This window comes from Mustela erminea, chromosome 3 (assembly GCF_009829155.1).
Source record: "Mustela erminea isolate mMusErm1 chromosome 3, mMusErm1.Pri, whole genome shotgun sequence".
NCBI lineage: Eukaryota > Metazoa > Chordata > Mammalia > Carnivora > Mustelidae > Mustela > Mustela erminea.
Genome location: NC_045616.1, coordinates 25925202 through 25948694, shown reverse-complemented (window position 1 = coordinate 25948694; position 23493 = coordinate 25925202). Strand labels below are relative to the sequence as shown.

General features: G+C 40.0%; 1 protein-coding gene across 1 annotated transcript in view; it reads left to right on the top strand.

Moving 5' to 3' along the window:
- The first annotated feature begins 2228 nt into the window (after positions 1-2228).
- The window catches only part of LOC116587173 (protein FAM170A-like), a 932324-nt gene continuing 911059 nt past the window's right edge, over positions 2229-23493 (top strand). Inside the window, exons 1-3 of the mRNA XM_032337906.1 lie at positions 2229-2344; positions 3086-3327; positions 4572-4721. Of these exons, the coding sequence (XP_032193797.1) occupies positions 2229-2344; positions 3086-3327; positions 4572-4721 (508 nt within the window). The remainder of the gene's footprint in view (positions 2345-3085; positions 3328-4571; positions 4722-23493) is intronic.

Sequence of the window (23493 nt, the reverse complement as noted above, 5' to 3'; positions counted from 1 at the left end):
GGGAAAGTAGAATAGGGACAAGAGTGTAAGAGGGGAACAGATTGGGACCAGCAGTTTTTATGACTTATTCAGTTTTTTAGGACCATCAAAGTTACACACACATTATCCCCAACCTGGCCACTCTTTGGAAGACAGTCTTCCAGACCATGAGGCAAAAAGTGAATCACCTGTATCAGAATACTTCACCTGTTACTCCTCATTCTCTTAAGAAGAAAGGAAGGGCATTTCAAGTCTAGGCAGATGAGGGAAGAGGGGGTCTGAATAGACCTATAGACATCCTGCTCAGCATCTCTCCAAAGCCAGAGGGAGAAAGGTGCACATGAGGCCCAGGTATAATCTTATTCTCTGCCCTGATTTGGGAATATGAGTCTCCTGTTTCTGTACCCTCAATAGGAACTCATTACAAGCACTTCACTTTTAGCGGGTAGAGAGGAACTGTGTGCCTACATTGTGGGGAAGATATCACTTATTGAGGGAAGAAGTGGAATTCATAGGCACAGTATTCACAATTTGTGTAGTGTCAGTTAAACCTGAAAGGGAAGAATAAATGTAAAATGAAACCATAGCTTGTAGTACTCTAGAAATATCAAACTGCAGGGTACGTAAAAGCCCCAAATTGATAGTCATCCACATTAAGGGTCTTATGGTAATGACTTCCTGAACATGAACTCAGTCTAAAACTACAAAGCACACAATCTAAGGAAGGTTCTGCAAACATAGTGAACATTAAGGTTTAACATCAAAGAAGATCATTTAATTGAACAGTGCTATAGGGATGGTAAATAAGAATGTTTACAGTTAATAAAGATGTAAAGTCATAAAACACTACAAAGAAAAAATATTTAAAAAACCTAAAGTTTTAGAAGTGAAAAATAATGTTATAGAAATTATAAATAATGTGACACACAGATCACTTTTAATAAAGGGAAGACATACTGCTGTACATCTCTAGAAGGATGCTGCAGTGTCACCCATGACACTCATGCTACCTTCACATGCAATGGCCATGTCACCTCTACAGTCTCTGCATAAAATTGTTGAGGAAACGTGACAGACACATACATCAGACTGTGTTCACAAACATGGCACACATACTAAGTCCCTAGAAAATACACCACCCCCACTGAATTGTCTCATTCCTAAACCAACATGACCTATCAGACACACTCCAGCGACCTAAGAGAAAAAGTAGCTGCATTTTGTGAAGTAAAAATTGAGTTATAAGCTTCCCTGAAGTTTTTAAACCAAAGAGGAGACGTAATATGTTTGAGTTAATTTCTAAGGAACAAAAATGGACCTATTTCCTGAACATTGAGTTTAGAAATGTAGATTAGAAGGAAGAAAAACTAACCGGTGATTTTTGTGATATGTTTAAATTCATGGCAGAGTTCGAGATGATCCTAGAAATACACATATTTTACCAGGGAAATAACCAACAGCCTATAATTTCGCTGTTCATTGGTAAGGTTTAGAGGTAGGCTTATGCGTACGGTGAGTATAGATGCAAAAATTAATCAGATCAGTGTGTGGGAATGTGAGGAGGGTGACACCACCAACTGGGCCAAGTGACAGCTGAGCCATTTGGCAGTCAGTACCTCCTAGGAGGGGAGCTGTGCCCAATGTGGGGAGATGTGGCCTAGAGTCAGCCTTGGGAACCTACTAGAGTCTCCTGGTCCTGCAGAGCTGTGCAGCAGAGCCCTCAGGTAAGGTCCGACCCAGGTACCTGAAAGAGGAGGCCAAGGAGCAGTAGTGGAAGTCTGTCAGTTCCTTCCTGTAAATTCGAACCCTCCCAGGAAGCAACAGGACTTTCATATCATAAACCACAGCTGGCAGACCAAAGACCTTTACTGACATGCTCTGAATTTATTCTTGTGGTAAACAGAATAGTCAGAGGGCAGGCATGTTATTACCATGTACTAGGCAAGAATTTGAGCCTCTGATCCATGGCAAAAAACAACATAAGGCTTTCAGAGGTAACCAGACATTTCATTCCAGAAAATGTTTTTAGATACCTAGATTTTAGAACTTTGAACAGAAGCTGGACTATAATCTTCATGGGGACAAGTGCCGTGTGGGTTATCATACATGCTATTTTCTTGAATGTTTAGTGAAGGCAAAAAAAAATTAAAAAAAAAAAAAGTCACCTATCTGCTCTTCCTTCTCTTTCTCAGAAGTTTTAAACACATCTGAAGATATTTTATCTGGACCCTCTGGGTTGGCCCAAGGCCATGGCCAGATGGCAGCAGATGCAATCTCACAATACTCCTGTGTGTCTTCAGACAAGGTCTTTCACCGTGGTTTGTGGTGGGGGAGAAGTAGGGCTGAGGGGGAATCAGGCAGGGAGGTGAGGCAGCATGTTAACTCAAAATTAGAATTAAGTGCCCGTGCTCAGCTATGGCCATAAATGGCCCCTTTGCTCAAGGACTTCCCAAGGTCTCTGTTCTTAAATAATAGGCAGAAATGTACCATGTCAGGATCCCTGTCTTCTTTGGAAGACGCTCTTAAAGGATCTGAATGGGAAGATTAAAAATCTAAGAGAAATGTAGAAATACAATTCTGGAAGAGGAGTTTGGGGAAAGTTAGTGAAGTCTTAATTTGAACATCTCCAGCACCAGGATTCCCAGGAAGACCTGAAAATTTATTTTGTCTATATAATATCATTATATCTATCTATCCTCTCTCTACATATATATGTGTGTATAGATAGACACCAACATAGAAGTAGATAGATACACTTGCAGAATTCTTCATAAAACTTGTACCCCATCCTCCCTAATTACACAGTTTCTCATGAGGAAAATCAAGCTGAAAATACCCAATGTTAGTGACTCCATACTGTTTCAGAGACATGGTTCTTTCTACATCTTCAGTGTTCTTTACACATCTCCAGAAATCCTACATGCAAGGTACTCAGTATTATGGGCATCCACCATAAACATAATTTTGATCATTGTTATTTACTTCTCTTTTGGAGTAAGTGAAGTTTTAAGAGGTAAACTCACCTTAATATTAGAGTTTTCTACTGAGAAAATCACTTAATTTCTGTGAGAGCAAGTGTCATGTGTGGTAATGTTGTCTAACTTAGAGTGTTTACTCAGTGTGGCTCTTCTGAAAGGATACAGACTCCAGAAGATGTCGCATCTCAATATATTGTTTTATTTTTATTCCATTCACCAGAATTCAAGACCACCCAGGAGGATGCAGCCCATCCTAAGTCCTCTGGCGTGGTCCCTCCTGGTGGTGAGGCAGCTGAACAAGAATCTTCTGCCTCATCCTACTACACCTGTTTCTCGTCCTTATCTGAGATCATTCAGGATAATGAGGATGGTAAGGGAAATACACAGGTGGGGTCTGAGCATGGATGGGAGGTACAACTGAGCTGCTCAGCCCAAGCCCTCTTATTTAAGACTCCACTTAAAAATCTGAAGAGGGCTTCAGGGCAGAGGCACTAAGACTGAAGGCTCTGCAGAGGGACAAATGGGAGTGTGCCTCCAGGGTTAGGACCCAGTTACTCGTGAGAGTGCTGGGACAGCTGGGGGCCGGGAAGAGCACTGTGCTGGTGTGGGCCTTTCATCATAGTCTTCCCTCTCAGGTTAGCATAGACTCCTCACACACACTCCTGCATCTGTCTGCCTTCCTACCAGTTATGGTCCCATTTCTCCTTCCCTTTGCTTTTAGACATGCCTTCATTCTTCATCAATCTTCCCATTCTCTTGTATGTGAGGGCACAGCTATGCCCTCATACCCTCACTCCTTCACACAATCAGACTCACCCATTTACACACTAATGCCATACGGAATTTACATCCCCTCACACCAATCACCTGGTTTAACTACCTCACACTAAGCCAAATTGTGAAAAATTGGTACACCCTGAGAGGGGTGCACCTTCATATAGAGCCTTACTCATCCATGTGCCACTTCATGCACGAAGACATTGGCACTTCACAGAGCTGCATGTTCGGGGAGCCCAGGTCACTTCTGGTAACACTCTAAGTCCTGTTGTCTCATGACAAGAAACGGCACCGGTCCTGCACTTGTTCATATGCTCTGCCACACTGTGGAATACACATGCACACACTCATCTGCCATCACCTTGCACCATCATCAGAAACTATCATCAGGGTCTCCTGGGTGGCTCAGTCATTTGGGCAGCCAACGCTTGGTTTTGGCTCAGGTCATGATCTCGGCGTCATGTGATCAAGCCCTGTGTCAGGCTCCATGCTCAGCAGAGAGTCTGCTTGTCCCTCTCCCTCCACCCCTCCTGTCTCTCTCAAATAAACAAAACACTGAAGAAAAAAAAAGAAAGAAAAAACCCCACCACTCACCAGCTGTGTCCCAAAACACACTTGCAACTCCACAAGACACACCACACCCTCATTTCCACATAGCTAGACCATGTACACACCTCAAAGCATAGCACTCAGACACTTGCTCTGTGAGAGCAAATGTCATGTGTGGTAATGTTGTCTAACTTAGAGTGTTTACTCAGTGTGGCTCTTCTGAAAGGATACAGACTCCAGAAGATGTCGCATCTCAATATATTGTTTTATTTTTATTCCATTCACCAGAATTCAAGACCACCCAGGAGGATGCAGCCCATCCTAAGTCCTCTGGCGTGGTCCCTCCTGGTGGTGAGGCAGCTGAACAAGAATCTTCTGCCTCATCCTACTACACCTGTTTCTCGTCCTTATCTGAGATCATTCAGGATAATGAGGATGGTAAGGGAAATACACAGGTGGGGTCTGAGCATGGATGGGAGGTACAACTGAGCTGCTCAGCCCAAGCCCTCTTATTTAAGACTCCACTTAAAAATCTGAAGAGGGCTTCAGGGCAGAGGCACTAAGACTGAAGGCTCTGCAGAGGGACAAATGGGAGTGTGCCTCCAGGGTTAGGACCCAGTTACTCGTGAGAGTGCTGGGACAGCTGGGGGCCGGGAAGAGCACTGTGCTGGTGTGGGCCTTTCATCATAGTCTTTCCCCTCAGGTGAGCATAGACTCCTCACACACACTCCTGCATCTGTCTGCCTTCCTACCAGTTATGGTCCCATTTCTCCTTCCCTTTGCTTTTAGACATGCCTTCATTCTTCATCAATCTTCCCATTCTCTTGTATGTGAGGGCACAGCTATGCCCTCATACCCTCACTCCTTCACACAATCAGACTCACCCATTTACACACTAATGCCATACGGAATTTACATCCCCTCACACCAATCACCTGGTTTAACTACCTCACACTAAGCCAAATTGTGAAAAATTGGTACACCCTGAGAGGGGTGCACCTTCATATAGAGCCTTACTCATCCATGTGCCACTTCATGCACGAAGACATTGGCACTTCACAGAGCTGCATGTTCGGGGAGCCCAGGTCACTTCTGGTAACACTCTAAGTCCTGTTGTCTCATGACAAGAAACGGCACCAGTCCTGCACTTGTACATATGCTCTGCCACACTGTGGAATACACATGCACACACTCATCTGCCATCACCTAGCACCATCATCAGAAACACTCATCAGGGTCTCTTGGGTGGCTCAGTCATTTGGGCAGCCAACGCTTGGTTTTGGCTCAGGTCATGATCTCGGCGTCATGTGATCAAGCCCTGCGTCAGGCTCCATGCTCAGCAGAGAGTCTGCTTGTCCCTCTCCCTCCACCCCTCCTGTCTCTCTCAAATAAACAAAACACTGAAGAAAAAAAAAGAAAGAAAAAAACCCACCACTCACCAGCTGTGTCCCAAAACACACTTGCAACTCCACAAGACACACCACACCCTCATTTCCACATAGCTAGACCATGTACACACCTCAAAGCATAGCACTCAGAGAATTCTGAAATATCACATGTGTATATACTTAGGCTCCACATGTCTTCATAGGAATAGTCTCATGGGCATCTCGCCTCCTCCAGATACCGCAGACTTATTCTATTTGTCTTACACTTGAAATTTTCTTTCCTAGGAGCTCTTCAAACAGACCAGCTTGTTTCTTATTCCAAGAAATGTGAGACTTCCTCACACTTTCTATATAGCTCCTTTACTTTGCAACTGGCTAATGATCCTAAGCCTTCTGTGTCCTCTGCAAACACAGAAGAGGAAACATTCATGAATGTCTACTATATGAATGTAAGAACAAAAAGGGGCGTGGCTGTCCTCAATGATGAGCAAGAAAGCCTGGAGCCTCCCACAAAAAAAACAAAAAAAGAAAAAAAGACCTTTTCTGATCTCCAGGGAGCAGTCACCCCCTCTTGCACTACTAAGGAGCCACCAACTTGCAGTGCATCCAGGCAGACAGTAGAAGAGCAGGAGAAAGGGAAGGAGGCTGACAGCCCACCAGTGCCTCCAGCTGCCGAGGAATATCCCAGGGCCAAGACGCCTGAATGGCTCGTGGCCCTGGATAGTGGCTTCAGGTGCATGGCCTGCTGCCGGGTCTTTCCCAGCTTGGAGGTCCTCCAGGAACACGTGAAGGATGGAGTCCGTGAGGGCTTCAGCTGCCATACTTTCCATCTGACCTTGACTTTGCTGAAGAGAAAGAAGGGTAGAGAAGGAAAAGAGTAGGCAGACAAAGAATACTAAGAATACTGGCATATAGATGCCAGAAAGCGAAAAATTTTGGCCTGAAGTTGTCTTCATACAAATAGACAGAACTCTTTCTAGCCCCTCCAGGAGAAGCAGTAGAGTAGGCCAGACTCTACTGAGAGGGGCTTCATCTTCTCTAAGAAGCCCTAGGACCCATTTTTGTTTATGCACATCCACCACCACCACCACTCCCAGCACACCACCACCAGGAGCAGACAACCCCTTTCAACTATCTCCACTGCTCTCCCAAGAAGGAGGGAGAAGAAGGCAGTTCACACCATGCAGAACTGCAAGATGGTCTCATACAAACTAATATCATCTCTACCTGAAAAAAGGAGACTGACTGAAGGGGAAACTGCTGGGGGCCGGATTGTAGAAGAGGTGAGGGCCCTAGGAGTAAGAAAACGTCTCAAGTGTTCTTGAGACTCAGGTTTCTGCTGGAGATGCCTCCCAAGGTTCCAGGATAACTGTGTTGAATAATTTCCTTCAGAGGAATACATACTTGGAAGTAGAATCCTTGCTTGATGACAGATTAAGGAGATTGCTTCCTTTCTATGCCCTTTGAGGAGACAGGATTAAAGACCTGACTAGCAGTTAAGCAGGGCTGAGAAGCCTGGGCCCACCATTCCTAGATTAACCAAATGTCATGGGAGTCACATCCCCTGGCCTGCCTCCCTTTTCAAGGGGTGCAGGGCAAAGCAGAGACAAACTTTGTCTGTTGGAGGAAGGGTTGGTATGCAGGCTAGATGTAGTCCTGCCCTTTTCCTGGGTGAGAGTGAGATCTCAGATGTCATGTTCTAAGTTTCATACCTAGAAGACATGCTGAAGAGTTATAATCAGAGGATTCCTTTTCTTCCCCCCTTGATATGTACTAGGAGCCAGTAATTCTGGCTGCTTCCTTGAAAGTGTCAGAAGCAACTGGAAAGAAATAGGGATAGAGGTTACCCTTCTGTCATGGACCATATCTGGCAGTTTTTTTTTTTTTTTTTTAAGAGCAAGAGCAAATAGGTGAAGAGAGTAGAGGGAGAGAAAATTCTTTAACAGGCTCCCCACCCAGTGCAGAGCCTGACTCAGGGCTCAATCTCATGACCCTGAGATAATGACCTGAGCTGAAATCAAGAGTTGGATGCTTAACCAACTGAGTCACCCAGGCGCCCCAGTTTCAGGCAACTTTTAATGTGTTGCTTTCTTGAGGATCCCCATGTTCTTTTATGAAAGTTCATGATTCCTGCATGTTATTATTTATTTTTGTTATAGCATCAAGTGCTTGTTCTAAGGGATGAGTAGGGGGGTTAAACATAGATGAGACTGCAAAGACTAGCAAAACCAGCTTTGTACCACAATGAATGAGAGTATATCTTAAAAAGAAGGGCTCTTCTTCTAGGGTCCAAGAGTCATAATGGAACCTGGGAATTGCCCTAAATTTTTTGAATCACATAGAGTGAATGAATGTATATCAGTAAAATAAGAAAAGCTGCCTTCCTCATTGAAAGGATCTCCTTTCCTGTTTTGGTTTTCTTGTAGCAACACAGACCCACTGGCCCAAAGATTTCAAATGATGGTGTCCAGCACACCCTGCAGTCTGATGGGAGCACAGAAGTTCTCCTAAGCCCGCCTAGCATCTAGGGATGGCTGGCTGAAGATAGATATACCTGATACTCTGCAGCTGCTCCCAGTTGACCTGGTAAAATGCGGTGCCCAGCTCTAGAGAAAATATCCGCCTAGAGCCGTGAGAAGTACAAGGAATGCTGGGAATTACTGGGCACTCAGGAGCCCCATGGAATAACTCCTGCTGACCCTCCCCACCCTGCCAGGAGGCAGGCACCACTGAAAATCCCTGAAAGATTGCCTTGTTGGGAAGAGGGCAGTATAGGTAGAGAGATGTTAGTACTGTGATCAGGCCATGACACCTTCCTAGAGCTTTGGCTGGTGGAATAAGAAGATTGATGGCAGCTTGGCAGAACTCAAGGGAGGAGACTGTTAACTTGACAGAGGATCTAAAAGGATATTCTGATCTCTTTCCTCCGTTTGACTTCTACTTGTTGCTTCTCAAGTCCCTCGATTTACTGTAGGTTTGAAGACCTGGCTTATAGTCTTACTCTCTAGCCCCGCCCTTACTCTTCACTCCTCCACCTCTTCTCTCTATGAATATGTGCCTGAACACTCCAAATATCAATGGTCCAGATTGTAATCCATATTCTTCCTCCCCTCCACTTGCACCCAAACATTTGCTCCAATGTAGTCTCTGTTAACTTATACTTATTTTTCTATATCCTTTTCTTTATATGAACATACACCTTTCTCCTTATCTTTTTCTAATATACTCACTTGCACAGTTATCTGGCTGACAGATAGACATTCTTATTATTGAGAGAGAAAAAGCTATTTCACAAATGAAACAAAAGCAAAGAAAACCCCCCACTTGGCTTCTCTGAGCTTGTGCACACATAGGTGTGCAAATACTTCTTATACAGTCACAGGAGAGAGGATGGAACATGTAATAAATCATCATGGATGATCAAATATGTGTACACAAGGGTGTCACAGAAGTTATAATGCAGCCTTAAACTTAATTTTAGAAGCATAAAAGACACCAAGTTTTGAAAAATATAATTTACATGTTCAATTATTTGCAAGTCACTTACACTTCAATTGTGCATTTTCAAAGATAAATTTTTAATTTTTCTTTTGTCACTCTGCCATAATCAATCAGAAGGTCAGAAACGGAAATTTTCAAGTGTTCTTTATAGTTCACAAATAATATAAGGAAAATTAAAATAGTTCAACTTTGAAATGGGATCATTTATAACTTTTAGCTTTGCACTTTCAGAACTGCATGTTTCAGAAGTTCATGACTGCTATATGGCATTTGGGACATACATATTTACACAGGTTTGTATAACAGTTTATATATGTATATATATACAAACCTGTATATACCTATACATGTATTTCCTTTTCTCTCTATATATATCTCAGATATAGTGAGGCTGTCCCCATGGATATGGACATATAAGAAGTTTATGTGCACCTGTGTGCCACTGAAGCCAAGAGAAGGATTATAATTGTTTTTGCTTTCATCTGCCTAGTTCTTTATCCTTCTTCCTGTGATAGTGTCTTCACTTTCTGGCCAAATATATGGGCAAACAAGTCAGACTAGCCAAATGAAGTCCTTACTTCAACACTTGGCTTACATAGTTTACCTCGGTGTAGAACCTGTGTTGGAACAGTCTGTACTGATAGCTTAGACAATTGAAACAGGAGCTAGAGACTGGGCAGCTTCCTGATGAGTAATCTTTTGTCCGCAACCCAAATTAAAGTCTGTGAGCCTGCACTGCACTCCTTCAGTTCTTCTTTTTCGGATGACCTGGCCATTTCAGTTAGGACTTTAATATGCTAAGCATCTCCACCAACCCTTCAATAAATTCTTGTTTTGTTTGCATTAGTCTGAGTCACTTACTGTTGTTTGAAACCTAATGTCCCTTAATTTGGATGCAAATTAGCTTCAATATGATCATTTCTTCCGTTTTATTTATTGAAACAGTATGGCCTAGAAAGAAATAATATTATATTCCTCTGACTTTATACTGAAACAGTAAGGGATATACTTAAACTCAGTAGGTATACTATATCCTTGATTAATTAGGAAGGTGCAGGAAAAATGTTTGGGTGTATAAGCAAAAGATCAGACTTCAAAACAGTCAAACTGGATTTTATCTCTTACTGCCACATAGCAATTCACAGACTTTCTGAGTCAATGTTCTGTCTTCAAAATGGATTTCGTAATACTAAAGTAATGCTAGTGGGGAGGATAATGAGATGCAAGTAAAAACACATTACTTAGCCACTCAAAAGATTCATTCATTTTTGGTATTTGCTTTCTTTACCTTTGATTATCAGTAGTTTGAGTAAGACGTGTCTGGGTAGGATTTTTAAAAAATATTGTTTGAGATATGCTGAGCTTTTTAAAAAAGTTAATTTTGATAAAACTCAACAGAGAAGTCCCATGTATACCCATCACCCCCTTTTCTTCAACATAGTTATAGTTCATTACCAAACAAAGGAAATTGACTGGAACAAAACAACTAAGCACATTGCAGACCTTACTCAGATGTTACTGTTTTTGTGTGTGCTTATATTTTGTCTGTTTTTATAATTCCATGCCATCTTATGCCCTGTATAGAATTATATACATATCACTGCAGTCACAATACAGAAACGTTCTGTCATCACAAAGCACTTCTCTGAGGCTGGTCTTTATGGACACCATCCCCCCACCTCCCAATTGTCCCTTGCCCCAACTCCTGACCGCCACTTCTGTTCTCCATCTCTGTAGTGTTTTCATTTCACAAATTTTATGGAAATGTAATCATTCTGTATGTCAACTTCTGAGACTGGCATTTTCCACTAAGCATAATTTTCTTAAGATCCAGCCAAATTGTTTGAATACACTGATACTTCATTACTTTATTGTTGAGCAGTATTCCATTTAACTCTGTAGAGCATTGCGACACATCCCATGTTCTAAAGTCCTTGGCCATTTATGACTAAAAAGCTGCTGTGACATTCGTGCGAAGGTTTTTATGTGGATATCCGGTTGCTTCCTCCTAGTGTAATGCCTAAAGGTGTTACAGTATAAATATTAGTATAATGTGTTATACATTACAAGTATTAGTATAATGTATTAATATAATTATAAGTATAGATATAAGTATTTTTAAGCCATTTTAAGAGATATGCAATAGTTATTTGTGGTTGTTTGAATTCGTGTTTTCTTGTGACTAAGGATGTTGACTATCTCTCTTCATGTAATTGACATTTGCAAATTCCCTTTTGTGAACTGTGTGTGTAGGTCTTTTACTTCTTTTTAAATTAGGTTGCTTTATTATTTGGAGAGTGATTTGTATGTTTTAGGTATCAGTTACCTGTTGGTTATGTGGTTTGCAAATCTCTCTCTTCTGGTGGCTTGTCTTTTGGTCCTCTTAACAGGGTCTTAGGCCTAGCAAAAATTCCAATTTTTAGGAAGCCAAATATATCAACTATTTTTTATTATGGATAACACTTTTGGTGTCATGTCTGAAAACTTGTTATCTAAATCTAAGTCCCAAAGATTTTCTGTGTTTCTTGCAAAATTTTTAGGCCTTTCCATTTTTCATGTATATTTATGATCTATTTGAGTTCATTCTTATACAAGGTATGAGGTTTAGATGGATAATTTATGGTCCCTGATGTCCATTTTTTCCAATACTGTTTTATCAAAAGAGCTTTTCCTTGGGGCACATGGGTGTCTCGTTTGGTTAAGTGCCTGCCTTCATCTCAAGTCATGATGCCAAGGTTCAGATCCAGCCCCACATCCTGCCCCCTGCTCAGCAGGGAACCTGCTTCTCACTTTGCCCTCCCCCTCTCCCTGCTTATGCTTGCTTTCTCTCAAATAAAATCTTTATTTTTTTTTTTAAAGGGATGTTATTCCAACACAGAATTGATTTTGTAATCTTGCCCCCAAATATCTATCACATTTGTGTGGATCTTTTTCTATGTTCCCTATTTCAGGTTCCATTGATCTAAGTGTCTAGATATTGATTTGCTATTGTATTGATTGCTATATATATATTGAATAAGTCTTAAAAATGGACAGTATGGTGCACCTGGGTCCTCAGTGGGTTAAAGCCTCTGTCTTCGACTCAGGTCAAGATCTCAGGGTCCTGGGATCGAGCCCCACATCAGGCTCTCTGCTCAGCAGGGAGCCTGCTTCCTCCTCTCTCTCTGCCTGCCTCTCTGCCTGCTTGTGATCTCTCTCAATAAATCTCTCTCAAATAAATAAATAAATAAAATCTTTAAAAAAAATGGACAGTATGGTTCTTCCAGTTTGATGTTTCTTTCTGAAACTATTTCAGCCATTCTAAGTCCTTTTGTGTTTCCATGTAAATTTTAACGTAAGCCAGTACATATATACACAAAAATCTTGGGTTTATATGGAATCTGTAGATCAAAGAACTGACATCTTTAATATGCTAGGCATTCCAAACCATGAATTTTATATGTGTCTCCATTTATACTTATTATATTTCGGTCTCCTTTGAGCTTTTTTAAAAAAATTACCTTTTTCCCCCACTTATTAACATATAATGTATCAGTAGCCCCAAGGGTACAGGTCTGTGAATCGTGAGGCTTACACACTTCCCAGCACTCACCATAGCACATACCCTCTCCAATGTCCATAACCCAATGCCACTCTCCCTTCCCACCTCCCCCAGAAACCCTCAGTTTGTTTTGTGAGATTAAGAGTCTCTTATAGTTTGTCTCCCTCCCAATCCCATCTTGTTCATTTCTTCCTTTCACTACCCCCCAGACCCCCACTTTGCTCTCAAATTCCTCATATAAGGGAAATCGTATGATAACTGTCTTTCTCTGATTGAATGACTTCACTCAGCATAATACCCTCTAGTTCCATCCATGTCATTACAAATGGCAAGATTTCATTTATTTTAATGGCTACATAGTATTCCATTCTATATATATATACCACTGTTTCTTTATCCATTCACTGTTGATGGACATCTAGGTTTTTTCCCATAATTTGTCTATTGTGGATATTGCTGCTATAAACATTCAGGTGCACGTGCCCCTTTGGATCACTACGTTCGAATGTTTAAGGTAAATACCCAGTGCAATTGCTGGGTCATAGGGTAGCTCTATTTTCAACTTTTTGAGAAACTCCACGCTGTTTTCCAGAGTGGTTGCACCAGCTTGCTTTCCCAAAAAGAGTTTAGGAGGCTTCCCCTTTCTCTGCATCCTCACTAGCATCTGTCGTTTTCTGACTTGATAATTTTAGCCATTCTGACTGGTGTGAAGTGGTTTCTCATTGTGGTTTTGATTTGTATTTCCCTGATGCCAAGTGATGTGGAACACTTTTTCATGTGTCTGGCTGGCCGTCTGGATGTCTTTGCAGAAATGTCTGTTCATGTCCTCTGCCCATTTCTTGATTGGATTATTTGTTCCTTGGGTGTTGAGTTTGATAAGTTCTTCACAGATTTTGGATACTAGCCCTTTATCTGATATGGTGTTTGCAAACATCTTCTCCAATGCTCTCAGTTGTCTTTTAGTTTTCTTGACTGTTTCCTTTGCTGTGCAAAAGCTTTTGATCTTGAGGAAGTCCCAATAGCTCCTTTCTGCCCTTGCTTGCATTGCCTTTGACAGTGTTTCTAGGAAGAAGTTGCTGCGTCTGACATCAAAAAGGTTGCTGCCTGTGCTGTCCTCAAGGATTTTGATGGATTCTTTTCTTACACTGAGCTCTTTTCATCCATTTTGAGTCTATTTTCATGTGTGGTGTAAGGAAATGGTACAGTTTCATTCTTCTACAAGTGGCTGTCCAATTTTCCCAACACCATTTGTTGAAGAGACTGTCTTTTTTCCAATGGACATTCTTTCCTGCTTTGTCAAAGATTAGTTGACCATAGAGTTGAGGGTCCATTTCCAGGCTCTCTATTCTGTTCCATTGATATATATCTGTTTTTGTGCCAGTACCATGCTATCTTGATGACGACAGCTTTGTAATAGAGCTTAAAGTCTGGAATTGTGGTGCCACCAACTTTGGCTTTCTTTTTCAACATTCCTCTGACTATTTCAGGTTCTTTCTGGTTCCATATAAATTTTAGGATCATATGTTCCATTTCATTGAGAAAATTGATGGTATTTTGATACAGATTGCTTTAAATGTGTAGGTTGCTTTAGGTAGCATAGACATTTTCACAATAATTGTTCTTCCAATCCATGAGCGTGGACCATTTTTCCATTTCTTTGTGTCTTCTTCAATTCCTTTCAGGAATACTTTATAATTTACTGCATACAGATTCCTTGCCTCTTTGGTTAGGTTTATTCCGAGGTATCTTATGGTTTTGGGTACAATTGTAAATGGGATCGACTCCTTCATTTCTCTTTCTTCTGTCTTGTCATTGCTGTATAGAATTGCAACTGATTACTGTCCATTGATTCTATATCCTGACACTTTACTAAATTCCTGTATGATTTCTAGCAGTTTTGGAGTGGAGTCATTTGGGTTTTCCACATAAAGTATCATATCACCTGCAAAGAGTGATCGTTTGACTACTTCTTTGCTGATTTGGATGCCCTTAATTTCTTTTTGTTGTCTGAATGCTGAGGCTAGGACTTCTAGTACTATGCTGAATAGCAGTGGTGATAATGGACATCCTTGCCGTGTTATTGACCTTAGCGGAAAAGCTCTCAGTTTCTTTCCATTGAGAATGATATTCGCTGTGGGTTGCTCAGAGATGGCTTTGATGATATTGAGGTATGTACCCTCTATCCCTACACTGTGGAGAGTTTTGATCAAGAAAGGATGCTGTACTTTGTCAAATGCTTTTTCAGCATCTATTGAGAGTATCATATGGTTCTTGTTCTTTCTTTGATTTTTGTATTGTATCACATTGATTGATTTGCAGATGTTAAACCAACCTTGCAGTTCTGGGATAAATCCCACTTGGTTGTGGTGAATAATCCTTTTAATGTACTGTTGGATCCTATTGGTTAGTATTTTGGTGAGAATTTTCATGTCATGTTCATCAAGGATATGGGTCTATAATTCTCTTTTTTGATGGGGTCTTTGTCTGGTTTTAGGATCAAGGTGATGCTGGCCTCATAAAATGATTTTGGAAGTTTTCCTTCCATTTCTATTTTTTGGAACAGTTTCAGGAGAATAGGAATTAGTTCTTCTTTAAATGTTTGGTAGAATTCCCCTGGGAAGCCTTCTGGCCCTGGGCTCTTGTTTGTTGGGAGATTTTTGATGACTGCTTCAATCTCCTTACTGGTTATGGGTCTGTTCAGGTTTTCTATTTCTTTCTGGTTCAATTTTGGTAGTTTACACACATCCAGGGATGCATCCATTTCTTCCAGATTGTCAGATTTGCTGGTGTAGAGTTGGTCATAATATGTTCTTATAATTGTTTGTGTTTCTTTGGTGTTGGTTGTGATCTCTCTTCTTTCGTTCATAATTTTATTTGTTTGGGTCCTTTCTCTTTTCTTTTTGATAAGTCTGGCCAGGGGTTTATCAATCTTATTAATTCTTTCAAAGAACTAGCTCCTAGTTTTGTTGATTTGTTCTACTGTTTTGTTGTTGTTTGTTTGTTTCTATTTCATTGATCTCTGCTCTGATGTTTATTACTTCTCTTCTCCTACTGGGTTTAGGCTTTTTTGGCTGTTATTTCTCCAGCCTCTTTAGGTATAGGGTTAGGTTGTGTACTTGAGACCATTCTTGTTTCTTGAGGAAGGCTTGTATCGCTATGTCTTTTCCTCTCAGGACTGCCTTTGCTGTGTCCCACAGATTTGAACCATTGTGTTTTCATTATCATTTGTTTCCATGAATTTTTTCAATTCTTCCTTAATTTCCTGGTTGACCCACTCACTCTTTAGTAGGATGCTCTTTAGCCTGCATTTATTTGGGTTGTTTCCAATTTTCCTCTTGTAATTGAGTTCTCGCTTCAGAGTATTGTGGTCCGAAATATGAAGATCTTACTGCTTAGGACCTGATTTGTGACCCAGGATGTTATCTATCCTGGACAATATACCATGTGCACTAGAGAGAATGTGTATTCTGTTGCTTTGGGATGGAATGTACTGAATATATCTGTGATGTCCATCTGGTCCAGTGTGCTATTTAAGGCCTTTCTTTCCTTGTTGATCTTTTGCTTGGATAATCTGTCCATTTCAGTGAGGGGAGTATTAAAATCCCCTACTATTATCATATTATTGTTGATGTGTTTCTTTGATTTTATTATTAATTGGTTTATATAATTGACTGCTCCCATGTTAGGGGCATAGATATTTAAAATTGCTAGATCTTTTTGTTCAATTGATATTTTGAGTATGATATAGTGTCCTTCCTTGTCTCTTATTATAGTCTTCAGCTTAAAATCCAATTTATTTGATATAAGGCTTGCCACCCCAGCTTTCTTTTGATGTCCATTAGCGTGGTAAATTGTTATCCACCCCCTTACTTTAAATCTGGAGGTGACTTGGGGTCTAAAATGAATTTCTCGTAGAGAGCATATTGATGTTCTGTTGTTGTGTTGTTGTTGTTGTTGTTGTTGTTGTTGTTGTTGTTGTTTTAATCCATCCCAATACCATATGTCTTCTGATTGGGGGCATTTAGCCCATTTCCATTTAGGGTAACTATTGAAAGATATGAATTTAGTGACATTGTATTGTCTTTAAGGTGACTATTACTGCATATTGTTTATGTTCCTTTCTGGTCTACTACTTTTAGGCTCTCTCTTTGCTTAGAGGAACCCTTTCAACACTTCCTGTAGGGCTGGTTTGGTGTTTACAAATTCTTTCTTTTTTTTTTTTTTTTGGTACGTTCTGGAAGGTTTTTATCTCTCCTTCTATTTTCAATGATAGCCTAGCTGTATATAGTATTCTTGGCTGCATGTTTTTCTTGTTTCGTGCTCTGAATATATCATGCCAGTTCTTTCTGGCCTGCCAGATCTCTGTGGCTAAGTCTGATGCCAACTAATATTTTTACCATTGTATGTTACAGACCTCTTGTCCTGAGCTCCTTTCAGGATTTTCACTTTTTCGCTAAGACATAAGTTTTACTATTAGATGACAGGGTGTGGGCCTATTTTTGTTGATTTGGGGGAGGGGTTCTTTGTACTTCCCAGATTTTGATGGTTGTTCTCTTTGTCATATTAGGGAAATTCTCTACTATAATTAGCTCCAATATACCTTCTGTGCTGCTCCCTCTTCTTCTGGGATCCCAATTATTCTGTTATTGTTTTCTCTTATACTATCACTTATCTCTCAAATTCTCCCCTTGTGGTCCAGTAGTTGTCTCTCTTTTGCTAAGCTTCTTTATTCCCTGTTATTTGTTTTTCTATATCACTAATTCTCTTCTGCCTCATTTATCCTAGCAGTAAGAGCCTCCATTTTTTATTGCACCTCATTAATACCTTTTTTGATTCCAGCATGGTTAGATTTTAGTTCTTTTATTTCTCCAGAAAGGGATTCTATTTCTCCAGACAGGTTCCTCTAATATCTCCCATGCCTTTTTTGAGCCCAGTTACCACCTTGAGGATCATCATTCTGAACCCTAGATCTAACATGTTACCAATGTCCATATTGATTAGCTCCCTAGACTTCAGTACTGCCTCTTGTTCTTTTTTTTTTTATTTTTTGTGGTGAGTTTTTCCACCTTGTTATTGTATCCAGATAAGAATATATAAACGAGAGAGTAAAATACTAAAAGGGTGGCAAAGACCACAGAAAATGGTACGCTAAGCAAATCAGAAGAGTCGCCAAACTGGGGGTAGAAGAAAGGGGGTAAAAAAAAATTTTTTTTTAAATTAACTGTGTGTAGGTATATATATATATATATATATATATATATATATATATATATATATATTAGACTGGTGAATAGAACAGAGTCACTCACTTGATTTTGAGTGTATTTTGGTCTCCTAGAAGAAACTACATACCAAAATTTTAAAGAAAGAAAAATTTAAATGTATACAAAAAAAAAGGATAAACACGACGAAGGGATGAAATATGACTGTAAAGATGAAAATAAAAAAAATTAAAAAAATCTAAAAAAGGAATTGATAAGATAAGTTGGTTCAAAAAAGAAAAAAAAGGTGGAGAGAATTTGCTCAGTCTGGTAACTAGAACAACACCTTGTGCTAGATTTAGGCTATATTTTGATCTATTAGGAGAATTGTATCCCAAATTTTTTTTAAAGGAAAAACCCGTATGTATATGAAAAATAAAGTTAGATACAATGAAGGATAAAAATGACTATAATAGTGAAGGTTTAAAAATATATTTTTAGAGTGTATTGTTAAGTTAAACTAGGTAAACATTAAAAGAGGAAAGAGGAAAGTTTAATAAATTAGAATAAGAAAAAAAAAGATATTAACTTTGCAAGACTAAAGGTTCATGGGGAGAAACCCATGAATTCCATGCTTTGCTTTTCCCTCCTCTGGAATTCCTTCTGTTCTCCTTGATCAGTGAGCTTGGTCTTAGCTGAGTGTTCTTGAGGATCTTCTGGGAAGGGGCCTGTTGTAGTGATTCTCAAATGTCTTTGCCTGAGGCAGAATTGTGCCACCCCTGCCAGGGGCCGGGCTACGTTATGTGCTCGAGTTAGCTCTCTGGAGCTTTTGTTCCCTGAACGCTTTACATAGAGCTCTGGAGAAGGGAAAGGAAAATGGCATCCTCTTAATCTCTGGCCTGGAATAGCCAAGAGCCCCGGATGACACTCTTCAGTGCATGCACCCTCAGGAAAAGCGCTCAATCCTCAATCACTCCTGTCTCCCTGGTCTCTGGTCGTGCTCCAAGCTGACCCGGCCTACGACCGAGTGCCTCCATCTGTGGCACACAGCCCCATTTGGAGTCTCCAAACCCAGCAGATTCCTGCCTTCAGAGAAGGAAGGTAAGTCTCCCCTGGATCTGCCACTTGTGGTTTCCCTGATCAAAGAGCAGTGGCCTGATTGTGCTGATCACAGTTTAAGGTAACCCTGAGTTGAGAGCTCAGACCTCAGCTCTGTCTCTGTAGCTGGCTTCCCTGCTCTGATACCTGCCAGCTCTGCCACACTCAGACAACCCTAATCTTTCTGTGACCCCATGGGACCTGAGACCACAATGTCCCCACAAGGGCTCCACCCACACTAGGCCTCTGGTGCAATGTCCCTCAGTGGTGCAGACTTTTAAAAGTTAGAATTTTGTGCTCCGTTCCTCCTCCACTTGCCGAGGACTGACCCCTATCTTTCAACCTATCAGTCTGCTACTACTCTGCCATCTTGAATCCTCCCTTGAGGTTTTTTTAATTATTTTTTTTTTATTTATTATTTTTTTTATCAGCACTTGTACTTTTCATTATACAGATCCTGTGCATATTTTAAATGTTTCATGCACAAGCTTCTTGCATTGGTAAATTTGTCTTTTACACAATTTGAAAAATCTTTAGCCCTTATTTCTTGAGATATTTACTGCACTAATCTCTTCTTTCCTTCTGGGACACCAATGGCCTGAATATTAGAGCTATTGACATTATTTGACAGTTTTCAGAGGCTCTGTTCACTCTTTTAACATTTTGTTCTTTCCCTTTTTCGGATTGAATTTCTGTTTATCTGTCCTCACATTCATTGACTCTTTCCTTTGTCATTGCCATCCTGCTCTTTGGCTCCATTCATAATTTTTATAATTTAGGATATGGTAATTTTCAGTTCTAAAATTTCCAGTTGGCTCTTATTGCTTGTCAGTCTTTTTAATACTGTCATTTTCCACTCCTTCCAAGTTAATCTTTACCTCATTAACCACAGTTAATAGTAGATGGAGTAAAGTCTTTTCCTGAAAATTCCAGCGTCACTGTCATCCTTAGATGGGCATCTGTTGGTTACCCATTCTCTTGAGAGTTGATCATATTCTCTGGTCTTTGTTTATTGGGTAATTTAGGATGTATCTGATATATTTTCAGTATTACAGAGAAAGATTCTCAGGGCTATTAAAGTTCTCTGGTAAATGTATTTTATATTTTTGTGTGCAAATGCTAAGTTCAGAGTGCAAGTTTTGTATCATTATATGTGGGTGATGGTTTCAATGTCAGTTCAGTTTTCAAAGCTTTTGCTATGCTCCCTCTATTCCCTCTTGAGGGACATGCACCACTCGGGTTAGGGACTTGGCACAAAATATTCAAAATATTTTTCATTCATTTTCAATTTTTAGTACAGCTTATTTGAAGCTAAATCATATGGAAATAGTGGATTTTAAAGGATTCTTAGATGTTTAAAAATATACCATTTTTACCAATCTGATCTTTGCAACCAACTGGCATATTTCTTTAGCAACTGGAACATAACATGCATTCTGCAAAGTCATAAATATTAGAGTTCCATAGTAGATTTTGTTAATGGGCAAAGAAAAAAAATTTCTTATATGCTCCCAAGTCCATTTTTGACATCTGCTATTTATTCTTATTTTCTTTACAATGAGTAATAATTCTAATATGTATTTAGATTATATCAACTTGATTTTTTCCCATTTGCCTATAAAAGTGTACTTATATTTGCTTCTGAAATTAAAAATCCTCCTCATGCTTATCTTTATTTTCCCCCTCAATTCCAGTATACTTAATGTTAAGTACAGAACAAAATAATTTTTTTAAAGTCTACTACTTTTTACAATCTCTACCCCAGAGTGACTTAAGTATGGAAAATTTCTGTTTGGTGTAATAGGGAGAGCTCTTTAGTTTTCCTGCATGGTGAAAATTGTGTCCACTTATAAAACACTTATTTGTATTATAGTATCATACCTTCATTTTAAGTACACACTATTTTTTACACCATATAACTTTTCTTTATGTGGCATGGATTTTTAAAAATGTTTGCCATTGCTGATAGCATGACTTAGGAAGAGTTTGCTTTATTTTTATCTTTAAAATTAAAAATCCAGGGTGCCTGGGTGGCTCTGTGGGTTAAGCCTCTACCTTTGGCTCAGGTCATGATCTCAGGGTCCTGGAAGTTAGTCCCACATCCAGCACTCTACTCAGTGGGGAGTCTGCTTCTACCTCTCTCTCTCCTGCCTCTCTGCCTACTTGTGATCTCTCTCTCTCTCTTTGTAAAATAAATAAATAAAACCTTTAAAAATTTTTCAAAAAGTTAAATTAAAATTCAAAGAACTCTGCTATGTCTAACTGCTGTAAATCCCATCCAGTGTATTTTTTTTTTTAGATTTTATCTCAACATGTGTGATTTTTGAGTCTCTTTAATATCTTCTATGTCTCTACTTTATTCAATATTTTGTTTAGTTTCTTGAACATATGGAATATTACTAGTATAATTATTTTAATGTCCTTATCTACTAATCTACCTTCAGTGTGGTGTGATTTTTGGGTCAGTGTTGATTAATATGTGTTTTATTTTCTTGCATCGCAGCATGCCTGATAATTTTTGTTTGAAGATCAGGCATTGTAAATGTTATACATTGACTGTTGAATATTTAAATCAATATTATACATATTGTAGAATATTTTCCTAGGATAAGATTAGATTACCTGGAAACACTTTGATCTGTTTGGCTTAACCTTTAAACTTTGTTAGGTGGAACCAAAGCTACATTTGTTGTAGGGTTGTAGGGTTAAATTATCCCCTTCCTACTATTAAGGAAAGACAAGTTTATACTCCAATCATTGCCCTTATATTGATGATTATTCCACTATAGCTTTTAGGTATAGGAAGAATATTCCACTATAGCTTAGGTATAGGAATTGTTTGCAATGCTGTGTCAACTACAAACTTTCCTCCCTCTAATACTTTCAGAGCAATTTTTTTTTCTTTTTGCTAATCTTGATTAAGTTCATCACATATATTCCCTTATTTGTACTCAGCTCAGTATTTGAATGGGACTTTCTGAACAAATTCAGACTCCCCTCTCTGTGCAGCTCTCTTCTCTTGTTCTTATATTTTACAAACTCCTGGTTCGCTGAATTCCTTTCACTCCCAACCCTGCCTCAACTTCAGGGACTCCAGAAGACTCTCCCTAGAGTTCCCTCCCATTGTCTTGCCCTTGAAATTTCCTCTAGAATGTAGGCTGGAGCACTTTTAGGGTTTCCTTAATTAATTTCCTGTCAAGTATCTCTGATTCACACTGCCTGATATTTTAAGCCCTGTTAAATATTTTGCCCCTTTATTATTGTTTTAATGAGAGATCTGGCTGTTTTAATGTCAGTGCCCGAGCGGCTTGTAGCGTATGCGCGGTGATGCTTTTGGGCTCCGCCGTGCCCGCTCGTTGCCTCGGCCGCTGCTTCCTCAAGCCGTTGCCGCCGCCAGGTGGCGACGATGCGGAGCTGCTCCGGCTGGGCCCGTGGGGGCCTCGGGCGCCGCATGACTTTTTCCATGCCCGAAAGTAAACACGCCATTAAGATGGCGGCTGGATGCGAGCCAGTAGGCGGAACTTAAGATTTTGTATCTATGTGGCTGCGAGTGATTGGTTGTGCAACCTTGGTATATATAGACATGCGTGGGCGGGGGAGAGAGAGATCCCAACAGCTACCCAGAAATAAAGCTTGCTTCGCTGAGGTCTCCTGGTCGTTCTTGCTGGCGAGAGCGACATTTTAATCCTTCCTTTAACTGTAAATTTTATTTTTATCAAAGTAAACCATAGTAATTTAAAATAACTTTCTTAAAAGAAAAGAAAAGGGTTGCCTGGGTGGCTCAGTCAGCTAAGCGTCCAGCTCGAGATCTCGATCACTTCCTGATCTCAGGGCTATGAGATCGAGCTCCACAGTTGGGCTCTGCCACGGGGTTTGATCTCAGGGCTGTGAGATCCAGCCCCAAGTGGGTTTCTGCGATAGGCATAAAGCCTGCTTAAGATTCTTTCCCTATTCCTCTCCTTCCCTTACTCCCTCTCCCCCCCTTTTTAAAAATTATTTTTATTAACACATAATGTATTCTTTGCTCTAGGACTACAGGTCTGTGAATTGTCAGGCTTACACACTTCACAGCACACACCTTGTCACATAGATTCCCCAATATTCAAAACCCAATGACCCTCTCCCTACCCCCCCCACCACCCAGCAACCCTCAGTTTGTTTGGTAAGATTAAGAGTCTCTTATAGTTGACCTCACTTCTGATCCCATCTTGTTTCAATTGTTTTTTCATACTCCAGAAACCCCCTCTCTAACTCTTAAATTCCTCATATCAGAGAGATCAGTTGATAATTGTCTTTCTCTGATTGACTTATTTAACTCAGCATAATACTGTCTAGTTCCAACCATGTTGTTGCAAATGGCAAGATTTCATTTATTTGATAGTTGCATAGTATTCCATTGTATATATATACCACTCTTTTTTATCCTATCTTCTGCTGTTGGACATCTAGTTTCTTTCCATAACTTGGCTATTGCATACATT